Source organism: Meleagris gallopavo, chromosome 5 (assembly GCF_905368555.1).
Source record: "Meleagris gallopavo chromosome 5, MGAL_WU_HG_1.1, whole genome shotgun sequence".
NCBI lineage: Eukaryota > Metazoa > Chordata > Aves > Galliformes > Phasianidae > Meleagris > Meleagris gallopavo.
This window is the reverse complement of record NC_139408.1, coordinates 9738195-9762422: the sequence shown is the minus strand read 5'-3', so window position 1 is coordinate 9762422 and position 24228 is coordinate 9738195. Positions and strand designations below refer to the sequence as shown.

The 24228-nt window shown below is 38.7% G+C and overlaps 1 protein-coding gene across 5 annotated transcripts in view; it reads left to right on the top strand.

Moving 5' to 3' along the window:
• Positions 1–24228, top strand: part of TUB (TUB bipartite transcription factor) — a 136442-nt gene that overhangs the window by 69732 nt on the left and 42482 nt on the right. For all 5 annotated transcript variants that reach the window (XM_085224189.1, XM_085224186.1, XM_019615328.3 and 2 more), the window contains exons 2-3: positions 21178–21229; positions 22705–22867. In XM_085224189.1, coding sequence (XP_085080315.1) covers positions 21178–21229; positions 22705–22867 — 215 coding nt within the window. The remainder of the gene's footprint in view (positions 1–21177; positions 21230–22704; positions 22868–24228) is intronic.

Genomic DNA, 24228 nt, shown 5'->3' with positions numbered 1-24228 from the left:
GAATTTTCACGTTGTCCGTGTGGGTGCGGGAAGAGACAGCGATTTAGTTAGTTGTTTTAGAGAATCCTAAGTTCAAAAACAATTACTGTGCACTTCATGCTAAAGGCAGCTGTTCTGTGGGTCCATCAGCCCCACACTAAGTGGCAGTTTTTCTGGTGAAGGTGTGCGACTGCTGATGCAATGTGACACACGTAAATCACTCCTTGAGATGGAGAGGAAAAAGAGAACAGTGGGTGCCAAAGTGGAGGTCTGTTGGTTTAACCTATGCTCGTGATCCTTCTGATCAACAGAGGATTGGGAAAGAAGGAAAACTGCAGCGAACCCAAGAGTATTGCCGCTTGCTCCCATGGCTTTTTCAGAGCCTGTGTTTTAAAAAGATGTAAGGAATTGTCAATAAGCTTCAAAAAATGACTAGATGGTGATTTCTGATGCAATTTGAAGCCGATGTAACAAAGGGAAAAATACCACAAGAACAGCTGCTCATGACTCTTCCTGTAACTGTGCCCCTGTTCTCCCACCATACTCAAGGTTCTGCAGAGGCTGAGGCCGAAAGTTCACTCAGGGGTTTTGTAGCGATGGCTTTGAAGAAGGAAATAAAGCGTCTTGTTTTCACTGCACACTGTGCAGTTAAAGAAGCCAGCAGAGAAGATGCAGTGGATATTCAGAGAAACACTGGTGTGACGACACTCACATCTTTTCTAATGTAATGTTCTTCACAAATGTTGACCGTACACTTATGGTTAGTAACTGCTAAAAGCCTCCCAAATCGTAGGGCAAAGAAGCCACCCTGTTCTGAAACGGCCTGCTTTAAACTTCTGCCGTGATTTGCTCTCTCCCAAAGGAGTTGACTCATTTTTTTTGGTTTACAGGGAGCTAACTCCAGAGTTCAAAGTAGGTCTTTGCAAATCTTGTGGAATGTGCTCATTTAAAATATCTTCCAGGATCTCCGAAATGCATTCATCTGGGAAACGGGAATCTGAGTGCGTATATGGCTGGCATCACGTCTGAGAAAGTTTAATTAGTAAATTAGGTCAGAATACCATTTTGTGGAAGTGAAATGTGCAATGTGAGGGAGCAGCCGAGTGTATGCCTCTTGGAATGCTTCATTCTTGCAATCCACCTGCATGTTGGGAACTCAGAGCAGATTGCATTTCCATCCTGAAGATGCTGAGAACATTTTAGGTGAATTAATAAAAAATGTTAACCAATTCCTTCTGTGTTAGTGCCGGCTTTTTCAAGCTGAAGTGAATGAAAGGTTCATTTTATTTATGGAACAGAGGTTGTGGTTTGGATATTTTGCCCTGTATGCCTTCTCCTTCTTTTCTGTATTCTGCTTTTGAAACACTAGTAGTCATAGGTTGAGGAGATTTGAGTTTACAACATGATAGTAGTAATGTACATGATTTCACTCGTGACTTTTTTTTATTATGCTCATTTTCTTTGTAGCTTTTATGAATTCGCTTTGAAGTTTTAAGCTTGTGCTTAGAAATTGAAGCTATAAACAGTCGCTACTTATTTATTTGCAAGGTGAAGGATTACAGTTGGATGAGAATTGTGTTGGAGCAGAGCTGTGCTGTAAATTCATGAATCATGGCAATTAAAGCAGCTTAGAAGGCTTCTGAAAGCGTGATGTTTAAACAAGTTCTGGAACAGGGATGTGCTTGAAGATGAAGGGTGCCCCACGCTTGTTGCTATGTGTTTATTTGCTATAATATCTATCTTAAAGCATCAGTACTGTGAGGGCAGCAGCACAGTTTAGGTGCTCACCCTCTCTGCAAGGTGCAGTTTGTGATTGCAAGTGCATCGCAATGCAGGTGAGTTCACTCTCAGCTGCCTCCCATGGGGAATGGCATCGATAATTTATGAGAGCTGTTTTTTCTAAAGAAAAGGGTACAGAGAGCACGTGTCTTCTCTGCTCTGAATTAGGCTGTCTTGTCTCAAGTTTTTGAACTGTGTAAAAGTAGCCTAGTTGTGTGCTGTTAAGGCATTTAAGACAGAGCTGGGGGTCTGTGCTCTTGTATAGGATATAGCCATTATACTGCACAGAGCCTCCAGTTGAGATCAAAGCCCTGTTAGGCCCAGTGTCAAGGCAAGGAGCTGTACAAGCATGTCGTCAGCAGCAATTGCTACCCTGATTCTGATAGCTGAAATCAACTGGGTGGAAAAGAGAGGAGAGGATAAGTATCACTTTGGTTTTGCCAGTGAGGGAAATAAAAAGACCAGTGGAAGTTGTAGGGAGTTGGCTGAAGTGGAAATGGGACGAGGCTCAAGGGAGATCAGCGACTGAGCTGGGAGCAAAACAGTCATCCTATCAGTGTGCCAAAGGTGGATTTCAGTTGGAGGGTGAGGCTGAGGGGGCTTTTCCATCTCTCACAGGGTGAGCTTTGCACTGTGTGATAGACAGTGGCTCCCCAGCTGTCCTATAATATTTTGACCTCTGGCTACATTTACAGTATTGATATCCAGACTGAGGGTAAAACTCATTTCATAACAGGCCAATGGGCCTCTGGTAGTGACAATCATTTGCAGATTTCTGGCAGTGACAATCACTTGCGAGCCATCTGTGCCAGATTTGGATTGCAGACGGAAAATGGCTATGAAATGTTATATCTCCTCTTGCAGCTCCCCGAGTCAGACGATTTAGACTCTCATGCCTGAGGCTTTTTGGACTTCCCTTAAAGCTGCTTGCATTTAGACATGTAAGCAGCAGCTTTTCTGGAAGACGGCACTTTTTATTAGTAACTAAAAATTGCTGTTCCAGAGAGCTGGATTCTTTTCACACTTCCTCCTCATTGCTCATCCCCTCATACTGATGGCTTATTTTCCAATTCATTTTCTTCTTTCTGTTGTTTCTCTCCATGAACAGACCTCTTTTTGCCATTTTTTCCCTACACCTTGTTGTGCTCACTTCTTTTTTTGTTTCCTTTTTTTCTTGTTTCAGCTTATTCATGATGATAGAATTCTGTCTTGTCAGCTATATGGTACCTGCAGAAGATCTTCTCTCTAAATATCTTCCCTTTAATTTGTGTGGTATATGATGGTCTGTCTCACACAAACAGGTGGCCGTGGGGAGCTGAAGAATTGTTCTCTCACCTTTTGCAGCCTATTCTATGACAAAGTAGCAGGATAATGCCAGCAAGTCCAGAGGGCTCTCAGCTGAGAATATGGCATCTCTCCAGGCTCTGTTATCTTGTGTATCTCGGTAACATAATGCAGATGTACAGCAAGTGAGTCTTGAGTCTGAAGAATTGTCAATGTAGAAGACAGGTGCAAGGGAAGGACATGATGTATGTGCAAAAAGATTAGGGTCACCATTGGCGTAATTACTGCTTTCATTTTTCATACAGATGTATGATCATCAGCTACTTTTGTCTGTTCTGATCTTGAGAAAATAAGAAAGAAGGGAATAGTGACTTAAGTAGATAAAGCTCTCCCAGAGAAGGCTATATAGAGCATGCAAAGGTCACTGCTTCTACCAGCACAAGAACTGTGCAGATCTTGGATGCTGACTCTGACAATTCAAGTGACCAAGTTGTTCTTTCATGAAGTTGAGTTTTATCTTGAGTTCTGAGATGTTTACCAAAATTTAATCTTGAACTGCAGATTTTGGTAGATATCTCCTGGTTCCTTTTGAGATGCAACTGAATATTTTAATTCATAATTAGTATAACTCGTTTGACATAGCTAATGAAACCACAGCATGAAGATTTTAGTGGTGATTTTAATTGTAATCACAGTTCTAATTACCTGCAGGTGAGAAATTACGAGGTGAGGAAATACCTTGATTAACTTCAAACGATGACTAGGTTGGAAACTGTGTCTGCAAATGAAATACAGTATTTGATCCATGTTTAGGGAAAGAAATAAAACAGGTTTGTCTTCAGATACACTATCAGTTTGAAAGCAAAATGAATGAAGCTGAAGGATAAGTGTTTCCACTAATGGTATCTGTGTTATGTCAAGAAGCGTAAGGAAAATTGATCTCAGTTACTTCTAGAGTAATTCGTTGCTAATTCATACTAGTAGCAAGCAGCATTTTCAATTGGCTACAGGAACAAAAAATGTACTTCAAGGTGTTACAATTCTCTCTTCCACAAATTTGGGGAAAGTGTTGCATGCACTGTAGAATGTAACAGATAACTTGTCTGGATGATGACTTGAACTAACTTCTTAGGTTGAGTTTAGTAGCAAGTGAGAAACTAAGACTCTCAGTGTACCTTGGAAAGCATCCCACCAATTCTGGCTGGTATAAATGCCAAGACTCAAGCCAGGAGAATGAATTTCCTTTAAATAAGCTTTTCCAGAACTAGGGATAGTGTGAACTCTCACATCCCTGTCTCAAATTTTAGGTTAGGTATGTGGAGAAATAATACATCTTTTGGGGCACTGCATCTGTAGAGCAGTGTTAGATAACATTAAAGGTGTCTGTGCACACCAGTGAGTCAGAAGCTGACAGCGATTATTCAAAGATCCTGAATTTTAAGTCTCTTTACTGGCTGTGGCTGCAGATTTAAAAGTGAAGTACAAGAGAGAGTAGTTGAGCTTGCCCTTGAATAACACTGGTTTTGTTTTATTGCTTGTCCTTAAAGTAGAGCTCGGATCCATCTGCACATCATTAAATCTGTGCAAATTTAGACGTGGAGAACTCTGTTGCTTTGGTCGGTGGAGAACTGGTTAAATTCTTTCCTTCCATGTTTGATCTCTGTGGTATGTCCATGCTGCATACTGCAGTGCAGTAGAGAGGCACTTGGGCAAGCTGCATGTGAGCTGACACGGATATTGAAAGCCATACGATGTCAAACATGCAGAAGGGATTTACTCCTTTGAGGAACGAGGCAGTTCCATCTGTGACGAGCTATGGATTACTGTAAACTGTTTCCAGCATGTGTGTTAGGTTGTTTACAGCTAGTTCAGTATCTACTACAACAGAGTTTACAATGTAGATGTGACTGTTAATTTAAAATTGATCGGCTGTTTTCATGTTAAAATGTTAATTTTTGACTTTAAGAGCTCTAGTCAACTTATCATTCCCTATCTACTCTAGCTCTGGCTTTCTAAATTATGAAGTTAATTCTTGGATATATCAGCAATAGCTATATTTATTACAGAATGCCATGTTTGTGCTTAGAGAAACTGAGCCATCAAATCAGTGCAAAAAAAGTCTAATATCATGGCATTGCTTCTTGTTTGAGACATCCTGGAAGATACTTTTTAAATCTTGACTACTAAATGATATAGAGAAGTACTCTGGCACTATTGACACAGATAGGAAAAATAGGCTTGCTTACTTTGGCTTAAATATACTTCATAGATCTGAAGATCATTTAAAAAAAAAAAAAAAAAAAGAAAAGATTAAAATGAGGTGAATGGTTCTTCCTTTCTCCCTTCTTTCCCTTTTTCCTTCTGGTTTTGATTCTGATTTTGCTTCGCTTTTTGCTGTTTGTTCATTTAAAGGTCTGTTTGTGAGGCTTTGCAAAATAGAGGTTGTGCTAAATAGTACTGGAAGGGAAAAAGAATTCTCCCATTCTGTGCATCCAGTGTCAGAGTGATTTCCAATATTACTGTATTGGAAACATGTGATATCGATGTTTGCATTGCCTGGAGGGTGGGATGTGCAAGTTCAAGCCCCTGCCTGAGGTGTTTCCTTCATTAGGAAGGTATTTCTAATGGTCTGGATGAGGGCCTGGACTTTCAGGTTACTTCTTGATGTAGGCTTAGCCTGTCCTTTCATTTTTTGCCTCAGAAATTTTACCCACAACTCTGGAGGTCATGGAGTTTACAAGATATAGGTTTGGTGAACTGACATTCATCTTTCAAAGACTTCTGGAGAAAAACTTACTGAATTCTGGAGTTGCCACAAAAGGTTTTATTGCTTAGAAAACTGGAAATAAAATTAATAAGTTATAATCTCTGAAAGCCATAATTGCACTGAACTAATATAAACATTAACGAAAATCCAAGAACCTACTAAGGCAACTAAACATTCATTGGGAATGACTGCTCAGTTGCAGGACTCTGGTTCAGCAACTACTGAATTCTGCTAAACTATAAACCTTTTGAAATAGAAGAGTTATGTTTTAGCGTCAGGCTGTTGTAGGCTTACGAGGGATGGAGAGTAGTAATGCATGGTAAGTGCTGAAGAGTTTATGAGTGGATTTTCACGAGTGCTGAGGTCACTCTGATTCTCTGCTCCTTTCATTTCCTGCTCACTAGCCTCTTTGCCAGTCTGAAGCTTCTGTTGAAAATGCTTAATGTGGTGGATAGAGAAGAGAGGAGAATGGCTACTGAGATGCATAGTCAAAAAGTCAAAAAACAGCTTAGAGCACGTTGCAGACTTTGTGCTGTTTGGCTAGAATAACTCATTCCCATCTGAAAAACTTAAGATGCATTAGAGACATGGAAGTTTTTACTGCATTACACAGTGAAACACAAATAAACCCAATGAACAGTGCTAGGAGCTCTCAAACTTAATTCTCTGTGCGTTGGAATGAAAATTCAGCCCAAGGATTTTAGTGTACAGCCAGCTCTGAGGTATTGCATTTGCTATGGTCAAGTGCTTGGATTAATGATGCTAAACATCAGTACATATTACACTAAATAGTAATTAGAAAGAGTAAGTTGTGTAGGATTTTACTTTTCACTTTGTACTTGATGACTCCTATCTATTTTTCCATCAAAATGGATGTGATACTGTTTCCTTATTCTTTCTATTTTCACTCCGTTAAAGTAGGTCTACAATGAACAATGATTGATTTACTATGAGTCATCCTCCAAGTTGATTACTTTGTTAAATGAAAAGCATTTGTTTTCTTTTTACATGACAATATGTCTACCCCTGTATTCTAGTGATACTCAATGAGGAAATTTATTCATCTTGTTTCCGTTTTCCTTTTTTTTTTTTCTTCCCCTTTTGTACCTGGAAATTGGGTATGTAGCCTGGACTGTCAAATATCTGGCACTGTTTTTGGGGAGGGCCATGTATGTGCCTCTGGAATAGTGTCTGGACGTAGTATGGGTTGAGTCAGAAATTCAATGGTGGTATTTCCTTATGATCTTCCATATCTTTTACAATTATATTTTAATAATCTTCTAATAACCTTTTAATAATCATAAAGCAGATAAATATTTCAGGTCTGTTCTCGCGTTCAGGAACTCTTACCGTACTCATTTCTGAAATAGATTTTAGGTTCAAACGGAGGTCCTTCTGTCAGCACATGGACACAGGGGAGAGCAGATGTTCCCTGGGGAGCTGCATGGTTTGCAGACGTGCATGGCTTCAACCATGCAAACAGGCAGTCACTGATCACCAACCCGGTCGCTGTTGTTGTAGGGCTTGTACACACAGTGTTCTCCCACCTTTGCTGCAGGTAAAGCTAGCAGCACATGTGCTGGTAGCAGTACAGTGCTACTCCAGGATGGCAAACACTTCTGAGGGATCACACAGAGGAAGCTGTTGCTGCCTACGCATTGCTGGCTTGCTTGTGCCAGCCAGCTTTCTTTCCGTAACTCCTGGGCTGAACTGTGCATCATCCTGTGCTGGTTTGGGCAAGATGCTGAAAACTGGAGGAGATACAGCCCTCTGCATCTGACACAACAAAGCTGAATGATGTTGGATGGGTGATCCTGCAAGCTGAAATAGCTCACCTTACAACCTTCAATCCTCAAAAAAATACAAACTCTGGTTATGAATGAAAAATGTGCAAGTAAGGGTAATCACATGCTATGTTGATTTAAACGTTTTTGTACAGTGGGTAAGTCGTGTTCCATCAAGAAACTAGGAGATAGGCCTTTATATGTATGTGAGAGGAGCTGAAAAGTACTGATCAGGCCTTTTGTTTTTGTTATTTATTTATTTATGGTCTGATATTTAAAATGATCCCTTCTGCCTTACTGAAATGCATTTAGAAATATCTGCCCACAGTGCCAGAAGTGGTTTAATTACATCTGATATAGTTAAAAGGGCCTCTCCAGCTACACCAGGTAGAGCTTCCCCTGTCTCAGAGTACATTGCTTGCTTATTTTTCCCACAGTTGCCATCTCTTGCTGGCCTGCACCCGGTGGATTTTGGTGTGACTGTGGCTTATGAGCTCAGTGTGGCAGTGCCTCAGCAACCCGGGTGCGTTGTGACGGGTGCTGCACTAATCCCCCTGTCCCTTGTCGACCTTCACAGGCTGCATTTTGGGTGTTGTTCTGGAACATGGTGCAAAAGCAGAGGCATGTTACCTGTGTTATGGATGGGGATCCTGCACACAGAGCAGAAGTGTGGCTTTTCCAGGATGAGAGATCAGCAGCAAGATCAGGAAAGGAATTATATTTCATTTATCTTCTCCTTCCTTCTTGCTTCTAAAGCGGATTATCTTTTTTATTGCTTTTGTTTCTGTCCAAGTGAGGATTATGAGGATTATGCATGTGTAGACAGGAACAAATGAAATGCAGGATGTTTTCATCATGTGTTTGTGTTGGAAGGAGTCTTCGGCATATATCAGGTAGTCCAAGGATCAACACAACTTCTGAAGACAGGATTACTCCAGCTGTTGTTCATAATGTCCCTCTGTGTGAGTTCTCATTACTAATACTGTTGAGTTGAGGCTATTGGAAGTCTCTGGCTCTGCTTAACCACCATTCTTTTCATGAGACCTGTTGGACACAGTGCTTTTGTAGGCTATGCCCCTCTTTCATTAATCAGCTGGAGAAAAAAAAAATACATATGATGAGTGCATGCCTTACTTCCCTATGGAAAGAGAGATAAATCCTGATGGACAGATGGAGAACTGTCAGTGAAAGAGCTCTGGTCAAATTGTATTGCAGAACCACTGTGGAATGAGAGTTCTTCCTAAATCTTCCAGAGATGCACTTGCTCACTGCTTTCTGCCTTTATGCCAAATCATAGAATTATAGAATGACCTGGGTTAAAAGGGACCGCAATGATAATCTAGTTTCAACCCTCCTGCTGTGTGAGGAAGATCCATTTTTCACAGGAAACAGGAGAAAACCTGAATGCTGCTCAAACAACTGAATGTTTTGAATGTAATTCTGCTTGCATGACGTGATTTGCTTCCTGTTGAAGAAATCAGCAACAAATCTGATAATCACATATTTCTGTCTGCATTTTGCACACAACTGAATTTAACGTGTTGCCCAAGCTGAGCAGTGTTTGCTTACAAGGCTCTGCAAGTGCTTCAGTCCCCAGGGAAGACTGCTTTTGTTATAATTGTTGCCAAGAAACATTATAGCGGGTGGAGTAATTAAAACGGCAACTTTGGTCACATATTAATAAATATATATATGGAAAGGACAGTGAAAAGCCCTTGCCTGCAATGCTTTGCAGCTGATTTCATAGCACTGGAGCATCTTTGTTCACCAAAAACTCTTTGTCTTATTCTTCCACTGCTTGCTTTCAACTGGTTAAAGACAAGCTTAAAACAGCCTGGATGTGTATGTTTTATTGTCGTTTTGGTGTCCACAAAAAAATACCGTGAGACTTTGCTGTTCTGTTTGTCAACATCATCTTTCTTAATCAGTTAATCTGATCTGCTCTGGCTGCGATCTGTTCAGTTACACAAAACAAAAAGATGGTTTATCTCTAGGCTTTTTAAATGACACACTAGAGCAAATGCAATTACGCTGGTTTCCTTTGTTGAAAAATGGAAAACACAATATCCAATACCTGTCCTATCTTGAATTACCTCAGGACCTGTTTCTGTCACGCTTAAACAAATCTGCTTCAAAGAGCAAGGCTTGTAGACCTGATCTCTCTCTACAGCTACGCTGTTTCTAAGATTAGAAGTAGAGATGGTTCTATATGAATTTCTTTTTAATTAAAATATTTGGGCTGGGAAACACTTTGCACTTTATTCTAAATGTGTAGAAAGTGCCATTTGCAAAACAACTTGCTTCTGATTATTCTTTTATCTTGAAGCAAGATGTAAACATTTAAGAAACAGTACTTCTCACGGCATAATTGAGTACTGATGATTTGCTTAAGGTCTGTTTTCTGAATCCACAGGTTGAAGTTCAGTGTAGGACTATTATTTATTAAAAAAAAAAAAACAAAACAAAAACCCAAACAACATGAAAGGGAATAAGAAACAAGGAAACCCAAACGCAGCTACACCCCATCTTCTGCATGTCTGAACTAGGCTTTAAAAAGGAGAATTTCTTTGTTCCCTGCATTAAGAAAAATATCAGTAGATTTTCCTATGTTATTTCTGACTAATAAACTTAGCTGTCTTTCTGTGGTTTCATAATATGCCCCCATCTCACTGGCAAGAGAAGAAAAGGACAAGGGGAACAATTTTTGTCAAACTGGTAAATAAACTGCAGTGCTTTCAGTATCTGTATTTAGCATGAAAACACGCATTGAAACTGCAGATTTTGCTCTCCACTTTGTTTCTAGGAACTGACAAATGTACAATTTGCAGTCCTATGTAATTATAATCTGATTCTGGAGAACTGTAATTTCTACCAGTATCTAGAAATATATCATATGAGCGTGAGTTTTCAGTATACTGTGTATGGGGATTAATGGCACAACCTTAATGACAATTATGCTGCTTGATTCCTTGGATATCATGCTGATATTGTTTCCTTTATGTTTTTTGGCAGGTGAAATCTCTCTGAAAATCTGTAGTGTTAAAGGACTGACAAAGTGTGCTGGTAGTTTGTGTGATAGCTCTTTCTTCATTTATTAAAAAAAAAAAACAACAAACAACTAAATAAATAAACACCATTTTAAATGAAATTATTTTGTAATGTCTTATTTTGAGGAAATGCTTACTCTTTTTGTGTATGAGTACATGTGCAAATCTTGGAAATGATCAAAAAAAGCATCTTGCTCATTTTCTCTTTTTTTCCCCTCCTCCTTGGTTTGTAAGTGATGGAATATTTGACGCATAGTTTACAAAAGAAAGATAAAAGTGAACAATTTCTTATCAGCCAGTTTTTGGTGATCAGAATTTTACATACTACAAGGGAGCATTTCTTTTGTAAATAGGAGCACACTTAGCCATTTGTACAGCCCCCTGACTCCTACAGCAATATTAATGCCCAGCAGTAACGAGTGTTCTCAGTCCATGCAGTATCAGAGCTCTGAAGTTAAGCAATGTGCATGTATCAGAGAGTGAAAATAATGTTCTGGAGTCTGAAATACATTGCTTAGGGGGACCTGGAAAGCCTCATACAGTATCACTCAGACTAACTTCCTAACACAGTCTGTCCCACAGTTCTCATTTTCTGCTGGTAGAACATATTCTTGCATGTGTCATTTGTGTTGCAGTGCTACGTTTTGTCTTGAAAGATTGCTGTATCAATTAACTGCCCAGCTGTGAAAGAATGCAATATTTGAGTCATACCAGTGAATGATGGTAGTTTTCCAAACTGTCTTAAAAAGGCAGTAGTAGTTTTCTAGATTTTATGCATATCGTTTATATTTCCATTAACTATTGCAATTTTCTGAATGAACAAATACTTTTTAGGTTGTATTTTTTGTCACAAAGTTTTGATGATAGGAGTGGGAAACTTAAATGGTCTTGTTGAGACCTATTATCATCCTGTAGAGTTGAACAAGAAGAACTCAGGACTGCTTTTTCTTCCTAATTTTGTTCTCTTCAGTACAGTTTCTTAGGTGCCTCAGCATTCTATTAACAAAAATGGTCACAAAGTACAGTCAGTACTCTTCTGATTATCATAATAAAGATATAAATAAAGAAAACATTAGTCCAACTAGCAAACATTTGATCTATTTAAAATTTGTTTGATTACTTTGAAGTAGTCTACCAAATTAGGTATCTGAATTCACTTCAGTGAGCGCAGTTAAAATTTATGAAAATCAAAGGTAATGTCTCAGGAGATCGTGGAACTGATCCTTCTGGAAGCAACGTTGCACACGTGCAAGACAAGGAGGTGATCTGAGATCACAACTTGACCAAGTGCAGATCATGCTTGACTAATCCAGTGGCCTTCTGTTTTGGAGTGATGGCATCGATCAGCAGGAGAAGAATGACTGATAGCACCTACCTGGACTTCTTTCAGACCTTTGACTTGGTCCCACATTGCATCTCTGAAGTGGACAGAGTTTGATTTGAAGATTGGACTATTCAGTGGATATTGAATTGGCAGGATGGCTGCAGCCAGAGGGTTGTGCTCAGTGGCTCTCTGTCCAGGTGAAGGTCAGTGACAAGTGGTGTCCCCCAGGGTTCCATCCTGGGGCTAGTGCTCTTTAACATCTGTCAGCCATCTAGATAACAGGTTTGAGTGCACTTTCAGCAAGTTTGCTGAGGACACAAAGCTGAGTTGTTGCAGTTGATATGATAGAAGGAAGAGATGCCATCCAGAGGGACCTGTGCAGAGTGAGCCCACATGAACTAAATGAGGCTCAACAGTACCAAACCCAATGTGCTGCACTTGGGTTGGGGCAATCCCAGGCGTGAGTGCAGTCTGGGAGAAGAACTCACTGAGTACAGGATGGTGAAGAAAGACTTAGGGGCTCTGGTGGATGAAAAACTTGATGTGGGCCACCAGTGTGCTTGCAGTCTGGAAGACCAATTATATCATGGGCTGCATCAGAAGAGGGATGACCAGCAGGGAGAAGGAGGAGATTGTCCCCCTCTGCTCTTCCCTCCTGAAGCCAGGCCTGGGGCTCCCAGTACAAGAAAGACATGGAGCTGTTGGAGTGGATCCAGAGGAGGCCACAAAGATGATCAAAGGGCTGGAGCACCTCTCCTATGAAGACAGGCTAAGGGAGCTGGGGTTGTTCAGTCTGGGGAAGAGAAACCTCAGGCAAGAACTCATTGCAGCCTTCTATAACTTACAGGGGGCTTATTAAAAAAGTGACTCTTTAGCACAACAGTTAAAAGACAGGGAGGAGATGGTTTTAAATTAAAAGAGGAGAGATTTAGATGAGTAGGAAATTCTTAACTTAGAAGGTGATGAGACACTGGAACAGGCTGCCCAGGGGGGCAGTGGATCTCTGGAGGCCAGAGTGGTAGCCTGAGCTAGTCTATGGCAAAGAGGGATACGCTGGATGGAAATGCTGAGACTATTCTTTGATGCATGATTTCCAAGGTGAAAGGCATATCTGGTGCCTGTTGGCTAAAGTTGTGGAACTCAATTTCTTAATTATCTTATAGACCCAAAAAATCTAATAAGGGACACTTATTTTGTTGACTGTACTGTAGTTCTACAGCTTTCTGTTTTACATTTAATTCCACTTTCTATCTGGTTATCTTTCAGGCAGGGTGTTTTTGTGAACCCCTTCCAGTTCTCCAAGTATTAGAATTCCTGAGTGGAGGGCAAAAAAATGGGTCGACTCAGGAGTTTAATTCATATCTGCTGCACTGATGAGCCTCTTCTATGCATGAGAATCTTTGAATGGTTTCCAGCACGCTGGTTCATGTATAAAAATTAGAAAAGATTACATGTTTCACTTCTTTTGAAATTATCTCTGAATGCTATTGATGTGATAATATTTTAGAAGTGAGGGGGGGAATAGTCAATACTCACAATCTTATTACTATATGTTGTTTTTCTTTTCTGTGATTGCATTAATACCTGAAAGATCATCAGAAAAGAGTCTTCCTTTGTGAGAACACTGTATATATGCACACAGTGCAAAACAGTTTTCTGTCTCCAGTAGTTCTTCATTATAAATCAAAATCCCAGTCTATGTAGGGTTTATACACATGCAGCTTTTCATGCTAGGAGAAATTAATGGGAGCACTTTCATGAGACTGAATTAACATGGTTCAGGGTCAGGGCTCAAATATGTGGCTCAGGCTGTACTCAATACCCTCATCTGCATAGACTGCTGTTAGAAATGATGAGTTTGATTCACTATTGAGTATAAAACCTAAACCACGTGGTGCTTAGTACTTTTGCCAGCCAATGATATCTTACAGATCTTGGGATCTGTATGTGCTCAGGCACCAGGATCTGATTAGCTCATTCTTCCACTGGAAAAATGGTCCAGTTTTGGCAGGCTTTTCTATTTTTGCTGAGATTAACTACAGAGAATGAACTCAAACCTAAATGGGAAACAAACAAACAAACAACAAACAAACAAAAAAAAACCAACCCTGCTTTCTACAGTTCCAGCAAGAGAAATCCTGGATTGGACTATAAAGATAGCAGTGTGTGGGGGAAAAGTGACAAAATATTTTGTCTGGGGGCTAGTTGTTTTATCTTCAGATTGCATGTATTTCCTTAGAAACTCTATTCCATAGAAACTGTTACACACCTGTAACAAGGAAAAAGGAGCCTGGCGTTTCTCTCCACTAAGCATATATCAGAGCTGTAATTCTTGCTGCATTTTTCTTTAGTTTGATTGTTAGAGCAGCTAGGAGCAGCTAGCTGATCTCTTTCCCCTTTACACTTGACAATTTATTTTTACTGTTCCTTTAGAAATCTGATAAATACATCTGTATCTTTTTTTTGTCCTATATGCGTAGGTAGGCAGTGGGAGATGTTAGGGAGCTTCTGCATTAATGAATTGCCTCAGATACCTCATTCTGCATATTTGTACCCATGTTTACTTGCTACTGCACAAAGATCTTACTGCGCCCTGCAGAACATGGTTGGGATTATTGTTTTCTTCATCAAACAATCCAGGAACTAGTATTATTGTAAAGTAACCTGGACATCCACTCTTCCCTTAGGTATTCTTTCCATTACCAGCAATTTACAGCTGTGTGCTATCCTATCATGTCTTCAGAATTGCAGAGAATGAGTGTACAAATACTATTTCAACTGATCTTTCCAGGACAATAGAGGCAACCCTGTAGTTTGTGTTATTTAAAACATACAGTGTGCTTTAGGGAGTATTTATGGCTTTACTCTTGTTAGATCAGTTCCTGGCTTCTTAGCATCCTTAGTGAAGGCTGTCAGACTAGTCATTTTAAACGCTAAGCTGTAGCTGCTTTTTTCCCAGGGACTGCAGTTTTGCTCTTGGAAGTTTAATACTTTTCTGATTGATCCCAAATCAGATCCCATTAATACAAAGCAATATCTTCAGCATTGTAGATCTCTTGCTGTTTTCTGCAGCGCTCAGATTCTGTTGGGCTGTGTTGCCTTTGGCCAATGCTTGGTGATATATATATATAATATATATATATCCTGTAATATACTCATCTTCCAATATGTATTTATCTGACTGATGATTTTTTTTTTTTCCTCCTGAATGAAATGTTTAGATAATTAATTTTCTGGTTGTGTCCAGCTTGCTGTCTACGAAGACCCTCAGCCCCCATTCAGACAGACAGTCCCCAGCTTGTGTTGTTTCAGTGGTTGTTCCTTCCCAGATCTAGGACTTTGACACAGATGTTATTTCTTGTGTGTTCTACATTGATTTACTGGGAAGAAAAAAAAAAAAAAAAAAAAAGGATGCTAAAAAGTTCTTTGTTGTTCTTTTTAAATCCCCAAAACAGAACTGCTGGATAAAAAGAATTAAGTGCTGTAGATCTTAATGTACCATGAACATTTAGATAACCCTAACAGGACCAACAGTTCAGAAAGGTCTCATTCATTTACTGATTTTTAATTAGGAAATTAGTGTGCTAGACAGGATTAGAAGAGAAAATAAAGCATTTGGTTCTGTAATTATTTGTGCAACTACAAATTCAATTTCTGCTTTCAGCCATCTGCCCTGCAGGCATTACTTTTGCTATCATTTGAAACACTGCCACTCTGCATCTTCTTGTATTTTGTGACTGATTCAGTGCTGGTAATTCTAATAAAAAACATGTGTCCATACTCCTGTCCCTTTTTCTCTTTTGCATGCTTATATGGCCCAAGAAAGAAGGGGCTTATTTTATCACAGTGGCAGTAGCTGAAGGTTCCATCCCAGATCAGATGATTGAGCAGCCACTTTGGGGTCAGAAAACCTTTATTATTCCTAGCTAGAGGAAGCCTTGCAGAGCTTCAGGGTGGTGTTGTTTTTGTATTCAATAAGTCTTTGATTAGGATGTATACCTGTTATAATATTGTTCTGTAGCACATATCTAGTTCTATTCCAAGTATTTAATGTGCAGTAAAAGATATCTGGAGAACTCAACATATGGCATACATGGGAGAACAGATCTCATTTTATGTGGGCGCTTGCAGGTGTTGGGGTTTCATAGTTTGCTGGCTTGCTGGTGGAGAACTCGTGGAATGTCAGTGGTTTGAAGAACCTGTATGCCATTCCCTCCGCAGCATGACTTGTGTCTGCAGGTTCCTTGGCCATGCTGTGGACACGTACAGGAGCATTTCTTCAGTGCTTCTGGAAAGCTCGCTCCTAGAGGACTGACAGTAACATTATCCAGAGTAGTTGGATTTTATTGAACTACTGTGATTTTATGGAAGCATGGAGATTACAGAGAAGTGTAATTAGCTGAACGTGACAGATGGTATCTTGTAAGCCAAGTGCTGTCTCTTTGCATGTTTTAACCTCATGTCTGCGGAGACTATGTAATGTTCAAAAGGCACGTTACACCCATTCATGTATTTCTGAGTCAGCCTTATTCTATAAGATCCCATAACCTACTTCACTTAACACAGCAACACATTGGGTTTCTTCACTGCAAGGCTGCAGTATAGTATTGTAAATGGGGTACTATTACCCCATTATCCAAACTCTTAACTTTTTATAAGCTCAACTGTTTGTTTCAGGAGTTCTCCCTGACTATGTATGTATATCTTGCTTGTACAAAGGTCCCTGATTCCACATGGAGTTTTGGAGTGCTGCTGTTAGCAATGTATTGTCATAAACAAGCAGTAAAAGAAAATGCATGGGTGACACTTTTAAACAGTGTATGAAAGTTTAGTAGTCGTGTGAATATTTGTTAATACAGGAACTTTTCTCATTACAATTAAGTGCTGAACTGCAGAGATGTGATAGATATGATTTCAGACCTCTGTCCTAGTAAAACTTTATTGTCTTGGAAAATCCTTCTCTGTAAGGCAGTGTCAGGAAGAAAGAAAACATTGCTTCCTTTGGCAGAAACATCTGCTTTGCAGTGTCAGACTTTTTCTAAAAAAATAAGTTAATCAATTAATGACTACATGCATCTTGCACATTTTAATTAAAAACATTTCTTGTTTGTTCTTTTTACTTGCAGTGGCTTACTGAAATGTGAGCAGTTTCACATTCAGTGGAAGAAATTGAGTCGTTCACTGTTAAATGTATTTGGATTAAGACTTCTATTTTACTTAAATTGAAATCAAGCATTGTGAACTTAAAGGAAAATATAAGCAAATCAAGGAGCTTCACATAGTGGTTTTTAGCTTTTGTCCTTAAAACTTCTGGAGCTTCTTTCCAAAAGATTTTTAAGGAAAACAGATTATGAAGAGCTTGGGATACTAAGATAAATTAAGTTCTTATATTTTTGTCTTTGTTATGATATGCAGTGCTTTAGAAAGCCTGTTTATTTTTGTGTAAATTGAATTTGATGTTGTAACTGTCTCAGTAAAATAGATTTTGGTTTAAAAAGTGGTTTAAAAAGTAATCTTTGACAAGGTGATATTTCATTTATAGTTCCCTTTAGAAAACAGGATGGGGGATATTTGAATCAAATGCCATGTATAAAATGTGAAAATATTGCTATCTGTTTTATTATTTGAGTCCTATGGATCTTGGACCACACTACCAACTTGAATCTCTATAATATATAGCTGTAGTCTTGCAAACTTCTTAAGCCCAACATCCAGTAAGCTCTCAAGGGTAAGTTGCTTGAGTTTGAATATAGATGGATGAGTCTTCTCTGAATCGTTATCTACAAGGAAATATATACAAGCTATGATTTGTTAACTGACTTTGGATTAGAATATATTGCTGCAAACCTGGAATACTGTTTGTAATATAATACACAGTGTAAAATTGCTCTTCCTTACAAACAGTGTCAAAGCGATGGCCAATTTGATGGGTGAATACATGATACTTGGTCAAATAGAAGGGAGAATGCAGCTTACTGGATCTTCAGGATGCTTCAGCTCACCCAGCAGATTGCTCATATGCTCACTCTATGAGATTATTTCCTGCAGTGATCCTGCCATGTTACAGCTATGGTTTTCCTACTGTTCTGGGACTTCAGTCTGTGTCCATCTCACTTATTTTGACTATGTATGTCAGCTCTTGGAGCCTGAAACCTACCAGTGCAAGAAGTAACAGATGCAGACACACTTGCATCTTAGAGTCTGCAGCAAAAGTGAGGGCTTGATGGCATTGCTCCAGAAACAGATCTTTTGTTGTTGTTTCTTTTTTTTTTTTTTTTTTTTTAACCAAAGCCTAATGTTCCTTTATGGTAAATCTTGGAAGTCACCCAGTCTGAGGAGAGTTCTTCCATTGAAATTCAGGGTATGTGAATTACTGGCTGTTAATCAACAGTTCCAAGGTCTCATAGAAAATAACAACAAAGAGTACAGTCTCAGACCAGAGATTTTGCAATTATATCAGAAGAATATACAGGCTGCATTGGATCCTTTTCTAGAAAGAGTTCTTTCTAGCTACTCTAGGCTTGCATAAGCATCAAGAAAGGACAAAATCACAGCTTTTCAGTGATTATGAATTTAGTAATTGTTAAAATATAACTGGTAGTAATTGGATTACTTTTAAGGCCCTGTCTACACTGTGATGGACTTAGAAGAGTGGTGTGGCTGTGTGATGGCAGTAAAGCATTCTAATACAATTCCGTCCATCTGAAATGCGAGAGAATTGATGAACTGTATTCTGCTGAACCTTGGTGTCTGTGAAGAAAGCTGGAGTTCAGTTTTAGTATTGAGCATTGCAGCTTAAATACTGCAGCAAGGGCAAGGCTTGTAGTAAAGTGCACATTTACAAAAGGATTGTGGGAAACGACCCAGCCCTTGATAAAATATGAAGTCACAGAAAGAAAGACTTGGAAGCTGCAGAAGGTATTTGCAGGTGGGTATCAAGGCATGATGCTCTTGCTGTCAGCTTTGATTATATTTATTCCCTTACCAATGTCTTACAGTAAAAGGGCTATATGGAAGGGTGTTTTCGTGTTATGGTATCCAGAGCTTTTAGATGGAAATTCGTTTTCTTGGCAGTCCTTCAGCATGTCTGATACAGTTGCTTTGCATTCCTGGAATGTTGAATCAATGCAAATCACACCTTCCTCTGCCTGATTTTTGCTGTGGTGTTACTGAAACAGCTGTGTTTACTGTGGTAAGGCTTGAGAGTAAGGAGATCTGTGCTTGTTTAGTTGGACCTGAGGTTAGCTTGTTGTAGTCTTGCAAACCTGGAAACCCAGGTGAGGTTTAAAGCAAGTCTGAGGAGATTTCCCTTCTCCCTTGTTCTACACAGTGTGGTACATCAGGATGTGATATAGGAAAGCAGAGGAAGCTACAGACATCCTGAGTGCCCATACACCTCGTCTGTGATAGAGAATTTGGAATTAAAGCTGATCCAGCATAGTACTGAAAACATTATATGCACGTAAAGATGACTACTGAACTGATGCTTTATGGAATGTCTGAGAAGTATATAAATAGCTCATTGAACAAATCTGAGGGTGTCAGCACAGTCTGCTTTATAAAGCAGAATATGAAAGAAGAGATCAGAGTTTTCTCCTTAGTTCTGTAAATGGCTGCTGAAGTGGAGCAATATTGGCTCTTGAACTCTCTAACTATTACAGCTGCACATGCATTGCTGCCTCTGCAGTTCTTAGGATCTGTGCTATCATCATTACATGGTTTTGTTTTTTTCTCTAGCATTATCTTAAATGAGAAGGATTTGTTCAGTCCATTAAGCCCAAAAGTTTCTTCTTGGTATCTCTTACTCAATTGTCAGTTGGAAGGTATCTGACTGGGTATTAGTGCAGCTAATATGTATTGTGGTTGTACTAAAACACCCCTGGATAAGCAGATATTGTGTACCGTGGAGGAATATGTGCCTTCTTGTAACTTGTTTCTGTAATTTATCTCATTAAGAATGCTTGGTATAAAGCAGAAGAATTTGGTTTTTTTTTTATTATGAATAATGCATTGTGTCTACAAGAGACTGCATTATTTCCTTCCTCAGGTTCTTGTACAACACAGTTTCAGTTCTTGGAATGCCAGTCTTAGTAAGAAATAAGAATTGTATGAACTTTAAAGGCTGATACTACCAGTAGTACTTAATTGCAGATCTTGATGAAGCTGGTAAGATGACCATCTTTATGTCTTTTTAAGCTCTACTACTAGATTGATTTTTCTCCTAAGGAGGATGTATTAATACATGGAAAGTCCCCTTTATTATTTCCATTGTAATATAATTTGGCTTTATATATGTCAGAATGCAGGTTCATTTGTCCAGGATTCCTTTTTATCTCTTAAATAGTTAAGAGTGATTATAGAAATGGGGCTAATCTCTTTATTATTTTTTTTTAAGTGCTGTAAGAGGAAATGGATTCTGCTTGTAAGAGGCTATTTCTGTTACAGAGTATTCCTTGTAGGTGATATATTACAATTTAAAAGACTTAATGATCTGCATTCAAAGTTTAACCATAATGTTCTTACAGTGGAGACCTTTATTCTCTAGAAAAGAAGTATAGTCGGTCATTTGATAAAATACCTCATAAGTTTTCTGATTGCAATACCATTAGTCTTAACATCTAATTAATGAAAACAATTGGAAGTGCTGAGCTAATCTCCCAACTACTAACAATTAGCAGAAAGAAATACATCAGTGGCACCATACTGTTTGTCTTGCCAGTCTCTGAGGATTGAGCAGCATGTCAATAAGTGTGACTTCAGGTATTCGGAAATAAATTCTGGTGTTCAGTGTGCAAAGTCTGGATGGTTAATTTTTCTAAGATGATTTTAAATACTGCTGAGTTGCTAATGCCCATTACTTTGTATATGATTTATATGCAAATTTTCAGTCAAATCCCGTTGCTGTATACGTTGACATTTCCATTAAAAGATGGTGGAGAAGAAAACAAGCTGTAGACTGTAGAGTTTGCATTTCTTTGTGATCTGATTGATATAAACTTTTTATTAAAGTTTATGTGAACCAGAGTTTTCCAGTTTTACACAGACTGCATTTCAACTCTTAAGCCAGCTTTTGCGAGTTGAGACAGGCAAACTTCCATGGAGCACAGTAGAAGTTTTACATAAGTAGTTTTTGTGGCAGTTGGCTTCAGTGATTGCTGTTTGGTGTTTATTTTGAGTGATAAATCTGTTCTAATTATGTACTTGTCTTTACAGTGTTCTGGATGATGAGGGGAGCAACCTGCGTCAGCAGAAGCTTGACAGACAGGTAAGATTTGGAGGAGTATCTTATTGCTTTCTGAAGTCTAGATCTTGGAGCAGTGAAATTTACAACACGCATGTCTGGTAATGGTAAATATATCATGCAAGAAAATTGCATCTCTGATTAGGGAATGCAAATGAGAAGTCTGTGGAGGTTGCAGCTTAAGTAAAATTCTAACTTCTATGGAAATTTTTCTTATGAGATTAACATCTCTACTGCCCTGAACTTGTTTTAAGTTTGCTTACAATGTGTTTATCACCCAGTGGACTGGAAAGGACAAGAGGTTTTTGCAAAATTGTTGGCCAACAGATATTTACCACAAGGTTTTTACATCTTTTCCTTTTCATTCCTTGTGTTTAACCTTGTGGCTACAAACCAGTGGCATTATGTTCTATATTACCTGTTTTGCTACTGTTATCCTGCATGATTCATACAAGAAAATGATTCAAAATCTCTCTGATGAAATCTCAGGAAATTTTGCCATTAAATTTTAATGGGGTTTGAGGTTTCCATTTCACCTTTTTTTTGTGTGTGATGCCTCTTCCGTAAACCTTTGTGTTTATAATTAAACCTTGTAAGTTTAATTTTTTGTTGTTACATCCATTTCTTCTCCCTTTTTCTTTCTTTTTTTTTTTTTTTTTTTTTTTTTTGCATGTCTACTAGCATTTCATTTTCAAGTGAGAACACTTTCTGCTTATTGTTATGCTGACCATTCTGAAGTTATCTTGGAATGTTACAGACACCTTAAGGAGCTGTAAGGCTCCAGTCTCCATTCTTGTTCTTAATTTCTAGCATATCTCCCTTTTAAAAGCAGGATATCATTATATATGTGCACAGAGGTGGTAAGGGAATGGATAAGTAATATTAACATTTCTGTTCTCTGAGACTGTGGAAGATGTCTCAAACAGAGAGGTATCAATGGAAACTGCAACAAAGCAACTGGGAGAAGAAATCTGTGAGACTGCCAGGATAATTCCTTGCATTCCATCAGTATTGCTTTGGTTTTCTGCAGGTGTAGCTGAGAAATTCAAATGTTTAGTTAAAGTTTGTCTTGTATAATTAGATTAAGCTCACGTCCAGCATTATCATTTGTTTCTAATTTGCAGATGATCTGCTTTTGATTTATGGAAATTTAAATTGGCATCTCTGTGTCTCATGCCCTTACTTACCCTCCCATTGCTTCACAGCTTCTCTCACTGTTGTTTTTCCAAAGGTTATTTCCAAGTAAGCTCTGACAGCTGATAGAGTGCTCAGAAGGATCTATTTTAATTATTTGCTGTTTTCAGCAGAAGGTGTTTTAGCAGTGGGTTGGTGTTTTTTTTTCCCCGAAAGATTTCCTATTACCCAAAATAACCCAAGATCCTACTTGCCAATTCCCACCACTAGAAAACGTAGAAGATCTAAAGATGATCTATTGTTTTTCATCGTAGATTGCTATTGTTTGGAGTCCAGTAACCTGATTTTCTTTGTATTTTCCTCAGCGAGCATTGCTAGAACAGAAGCAGAAAAAAAAGCGCCAGGAGCCATTAATGGTTCAGTCCAATGTGGACAGTCGCACAAGAGCGCGTAGAACGAAACATTCGGAAGAACAAGCACCATTGGTTGAATCATATCTTAACAGCAACAGCAGCACCATATACCATGGTATATGAATATGGTCTATTGCATGCATGTTTACTGCAAGTCGTAGTATGATGCTGTCAATGCTAAGTTCATGCTGTGAGAAGAAAGGTGTTATTTTCTACTGAATAATTGATAACCTTCATTTGTGTTTGGGAATAAAAACCATCGGACCATAGAAGGATAGGGAACAGAGGAAGGTAACAAGCTTCCCTTTCAGTGCAGTTGGCAATACGTAAGTGTCATCAGCCTTTGCTTCCTCTGAAGTAAAGCTCATACTGTACTAGTCTATGGATCTCTTATCAGTGTTAATGATAAATTTGAAACTTCTTAACTAATTTCAACTAAGTTTGTATATCACAACCTCAAAGATATTACATTTCTGCAAGTTTCATTAAAGTAGGTGAGTAGGTAGAGAAGAATATCCAAAAGTTGTAAACTGTGGTCTGCGGTTTCTTATTAAAGATGACAATTTCCAAATGGGACAGAGACACTTCAGGTGAAAAATTGTAAAGCCATTTCTGTACTGTTCAGAGAATTTTGTCATCAGCAATAAATCCTAAGGAAACCAGTCGTTATTTAGTTCTGTATTCAGGTAGCCCATGCTAGTTGCCCCTGATGATGCTTAGGTGCTTACTTTCCCTCAGGATATCCTAGAGAAAACTTGGGTAACACATTTTTAATATTGTGTCTCTTATAGGTCTCGTTCCAGGCTGATAGTACATCCGAGAGGTATAAAGAACAGTGATCTTCAGTCTTTCTTGCTTTGCATATGTTGAATTCAACTCCATAGCCAAAGGCTTTCTTCTGTTAGTGTTGATGAGTTTGTGGGACGTGAGCTGAAATAGAAGGGTACTGGGAGTGCAGTGGCTGTTTTCAGATTGAGAATTCTATTAGGTGGCAGAGTAGTTAGGGTTCAATGTCTGAAAAACCAAAGCCTAAGATGTCTATGTGAATCTACACCGGAACAAAAAAGGCCAAAACAGAATCTTAGTTTTAGGACAAACAAAAGCATAATTATCAGTCGTTTCAGATTTCTCTCAAGTGCACTGCGTGTGCTCTACTTTTTGTCTTTTGTGTAATGTCATTTTCAGCTAGTGGTCACACCTTTTAACAGGGTTGTAGCAGACATTTGCTGGAGTAACAGATCATATTGTGAGAAGTGTAGATTTACAAATGATTGTCACTTTTTTACTTTTAGGTTTTTTATGTTGTTTAAACAGAAAACATATTTCCTCTTCTTGCTCATCAGGTGCCATTATATACTGAACTTTTGTACTGTAGGTAGAATCAAGTTTAAATTTTCATAGCTCAGAAAAAAAGGCACTATAATCCTATAAAAGGTAGCATATTTCTTATCTATGTTAATTGAAGTGAATTTTGCA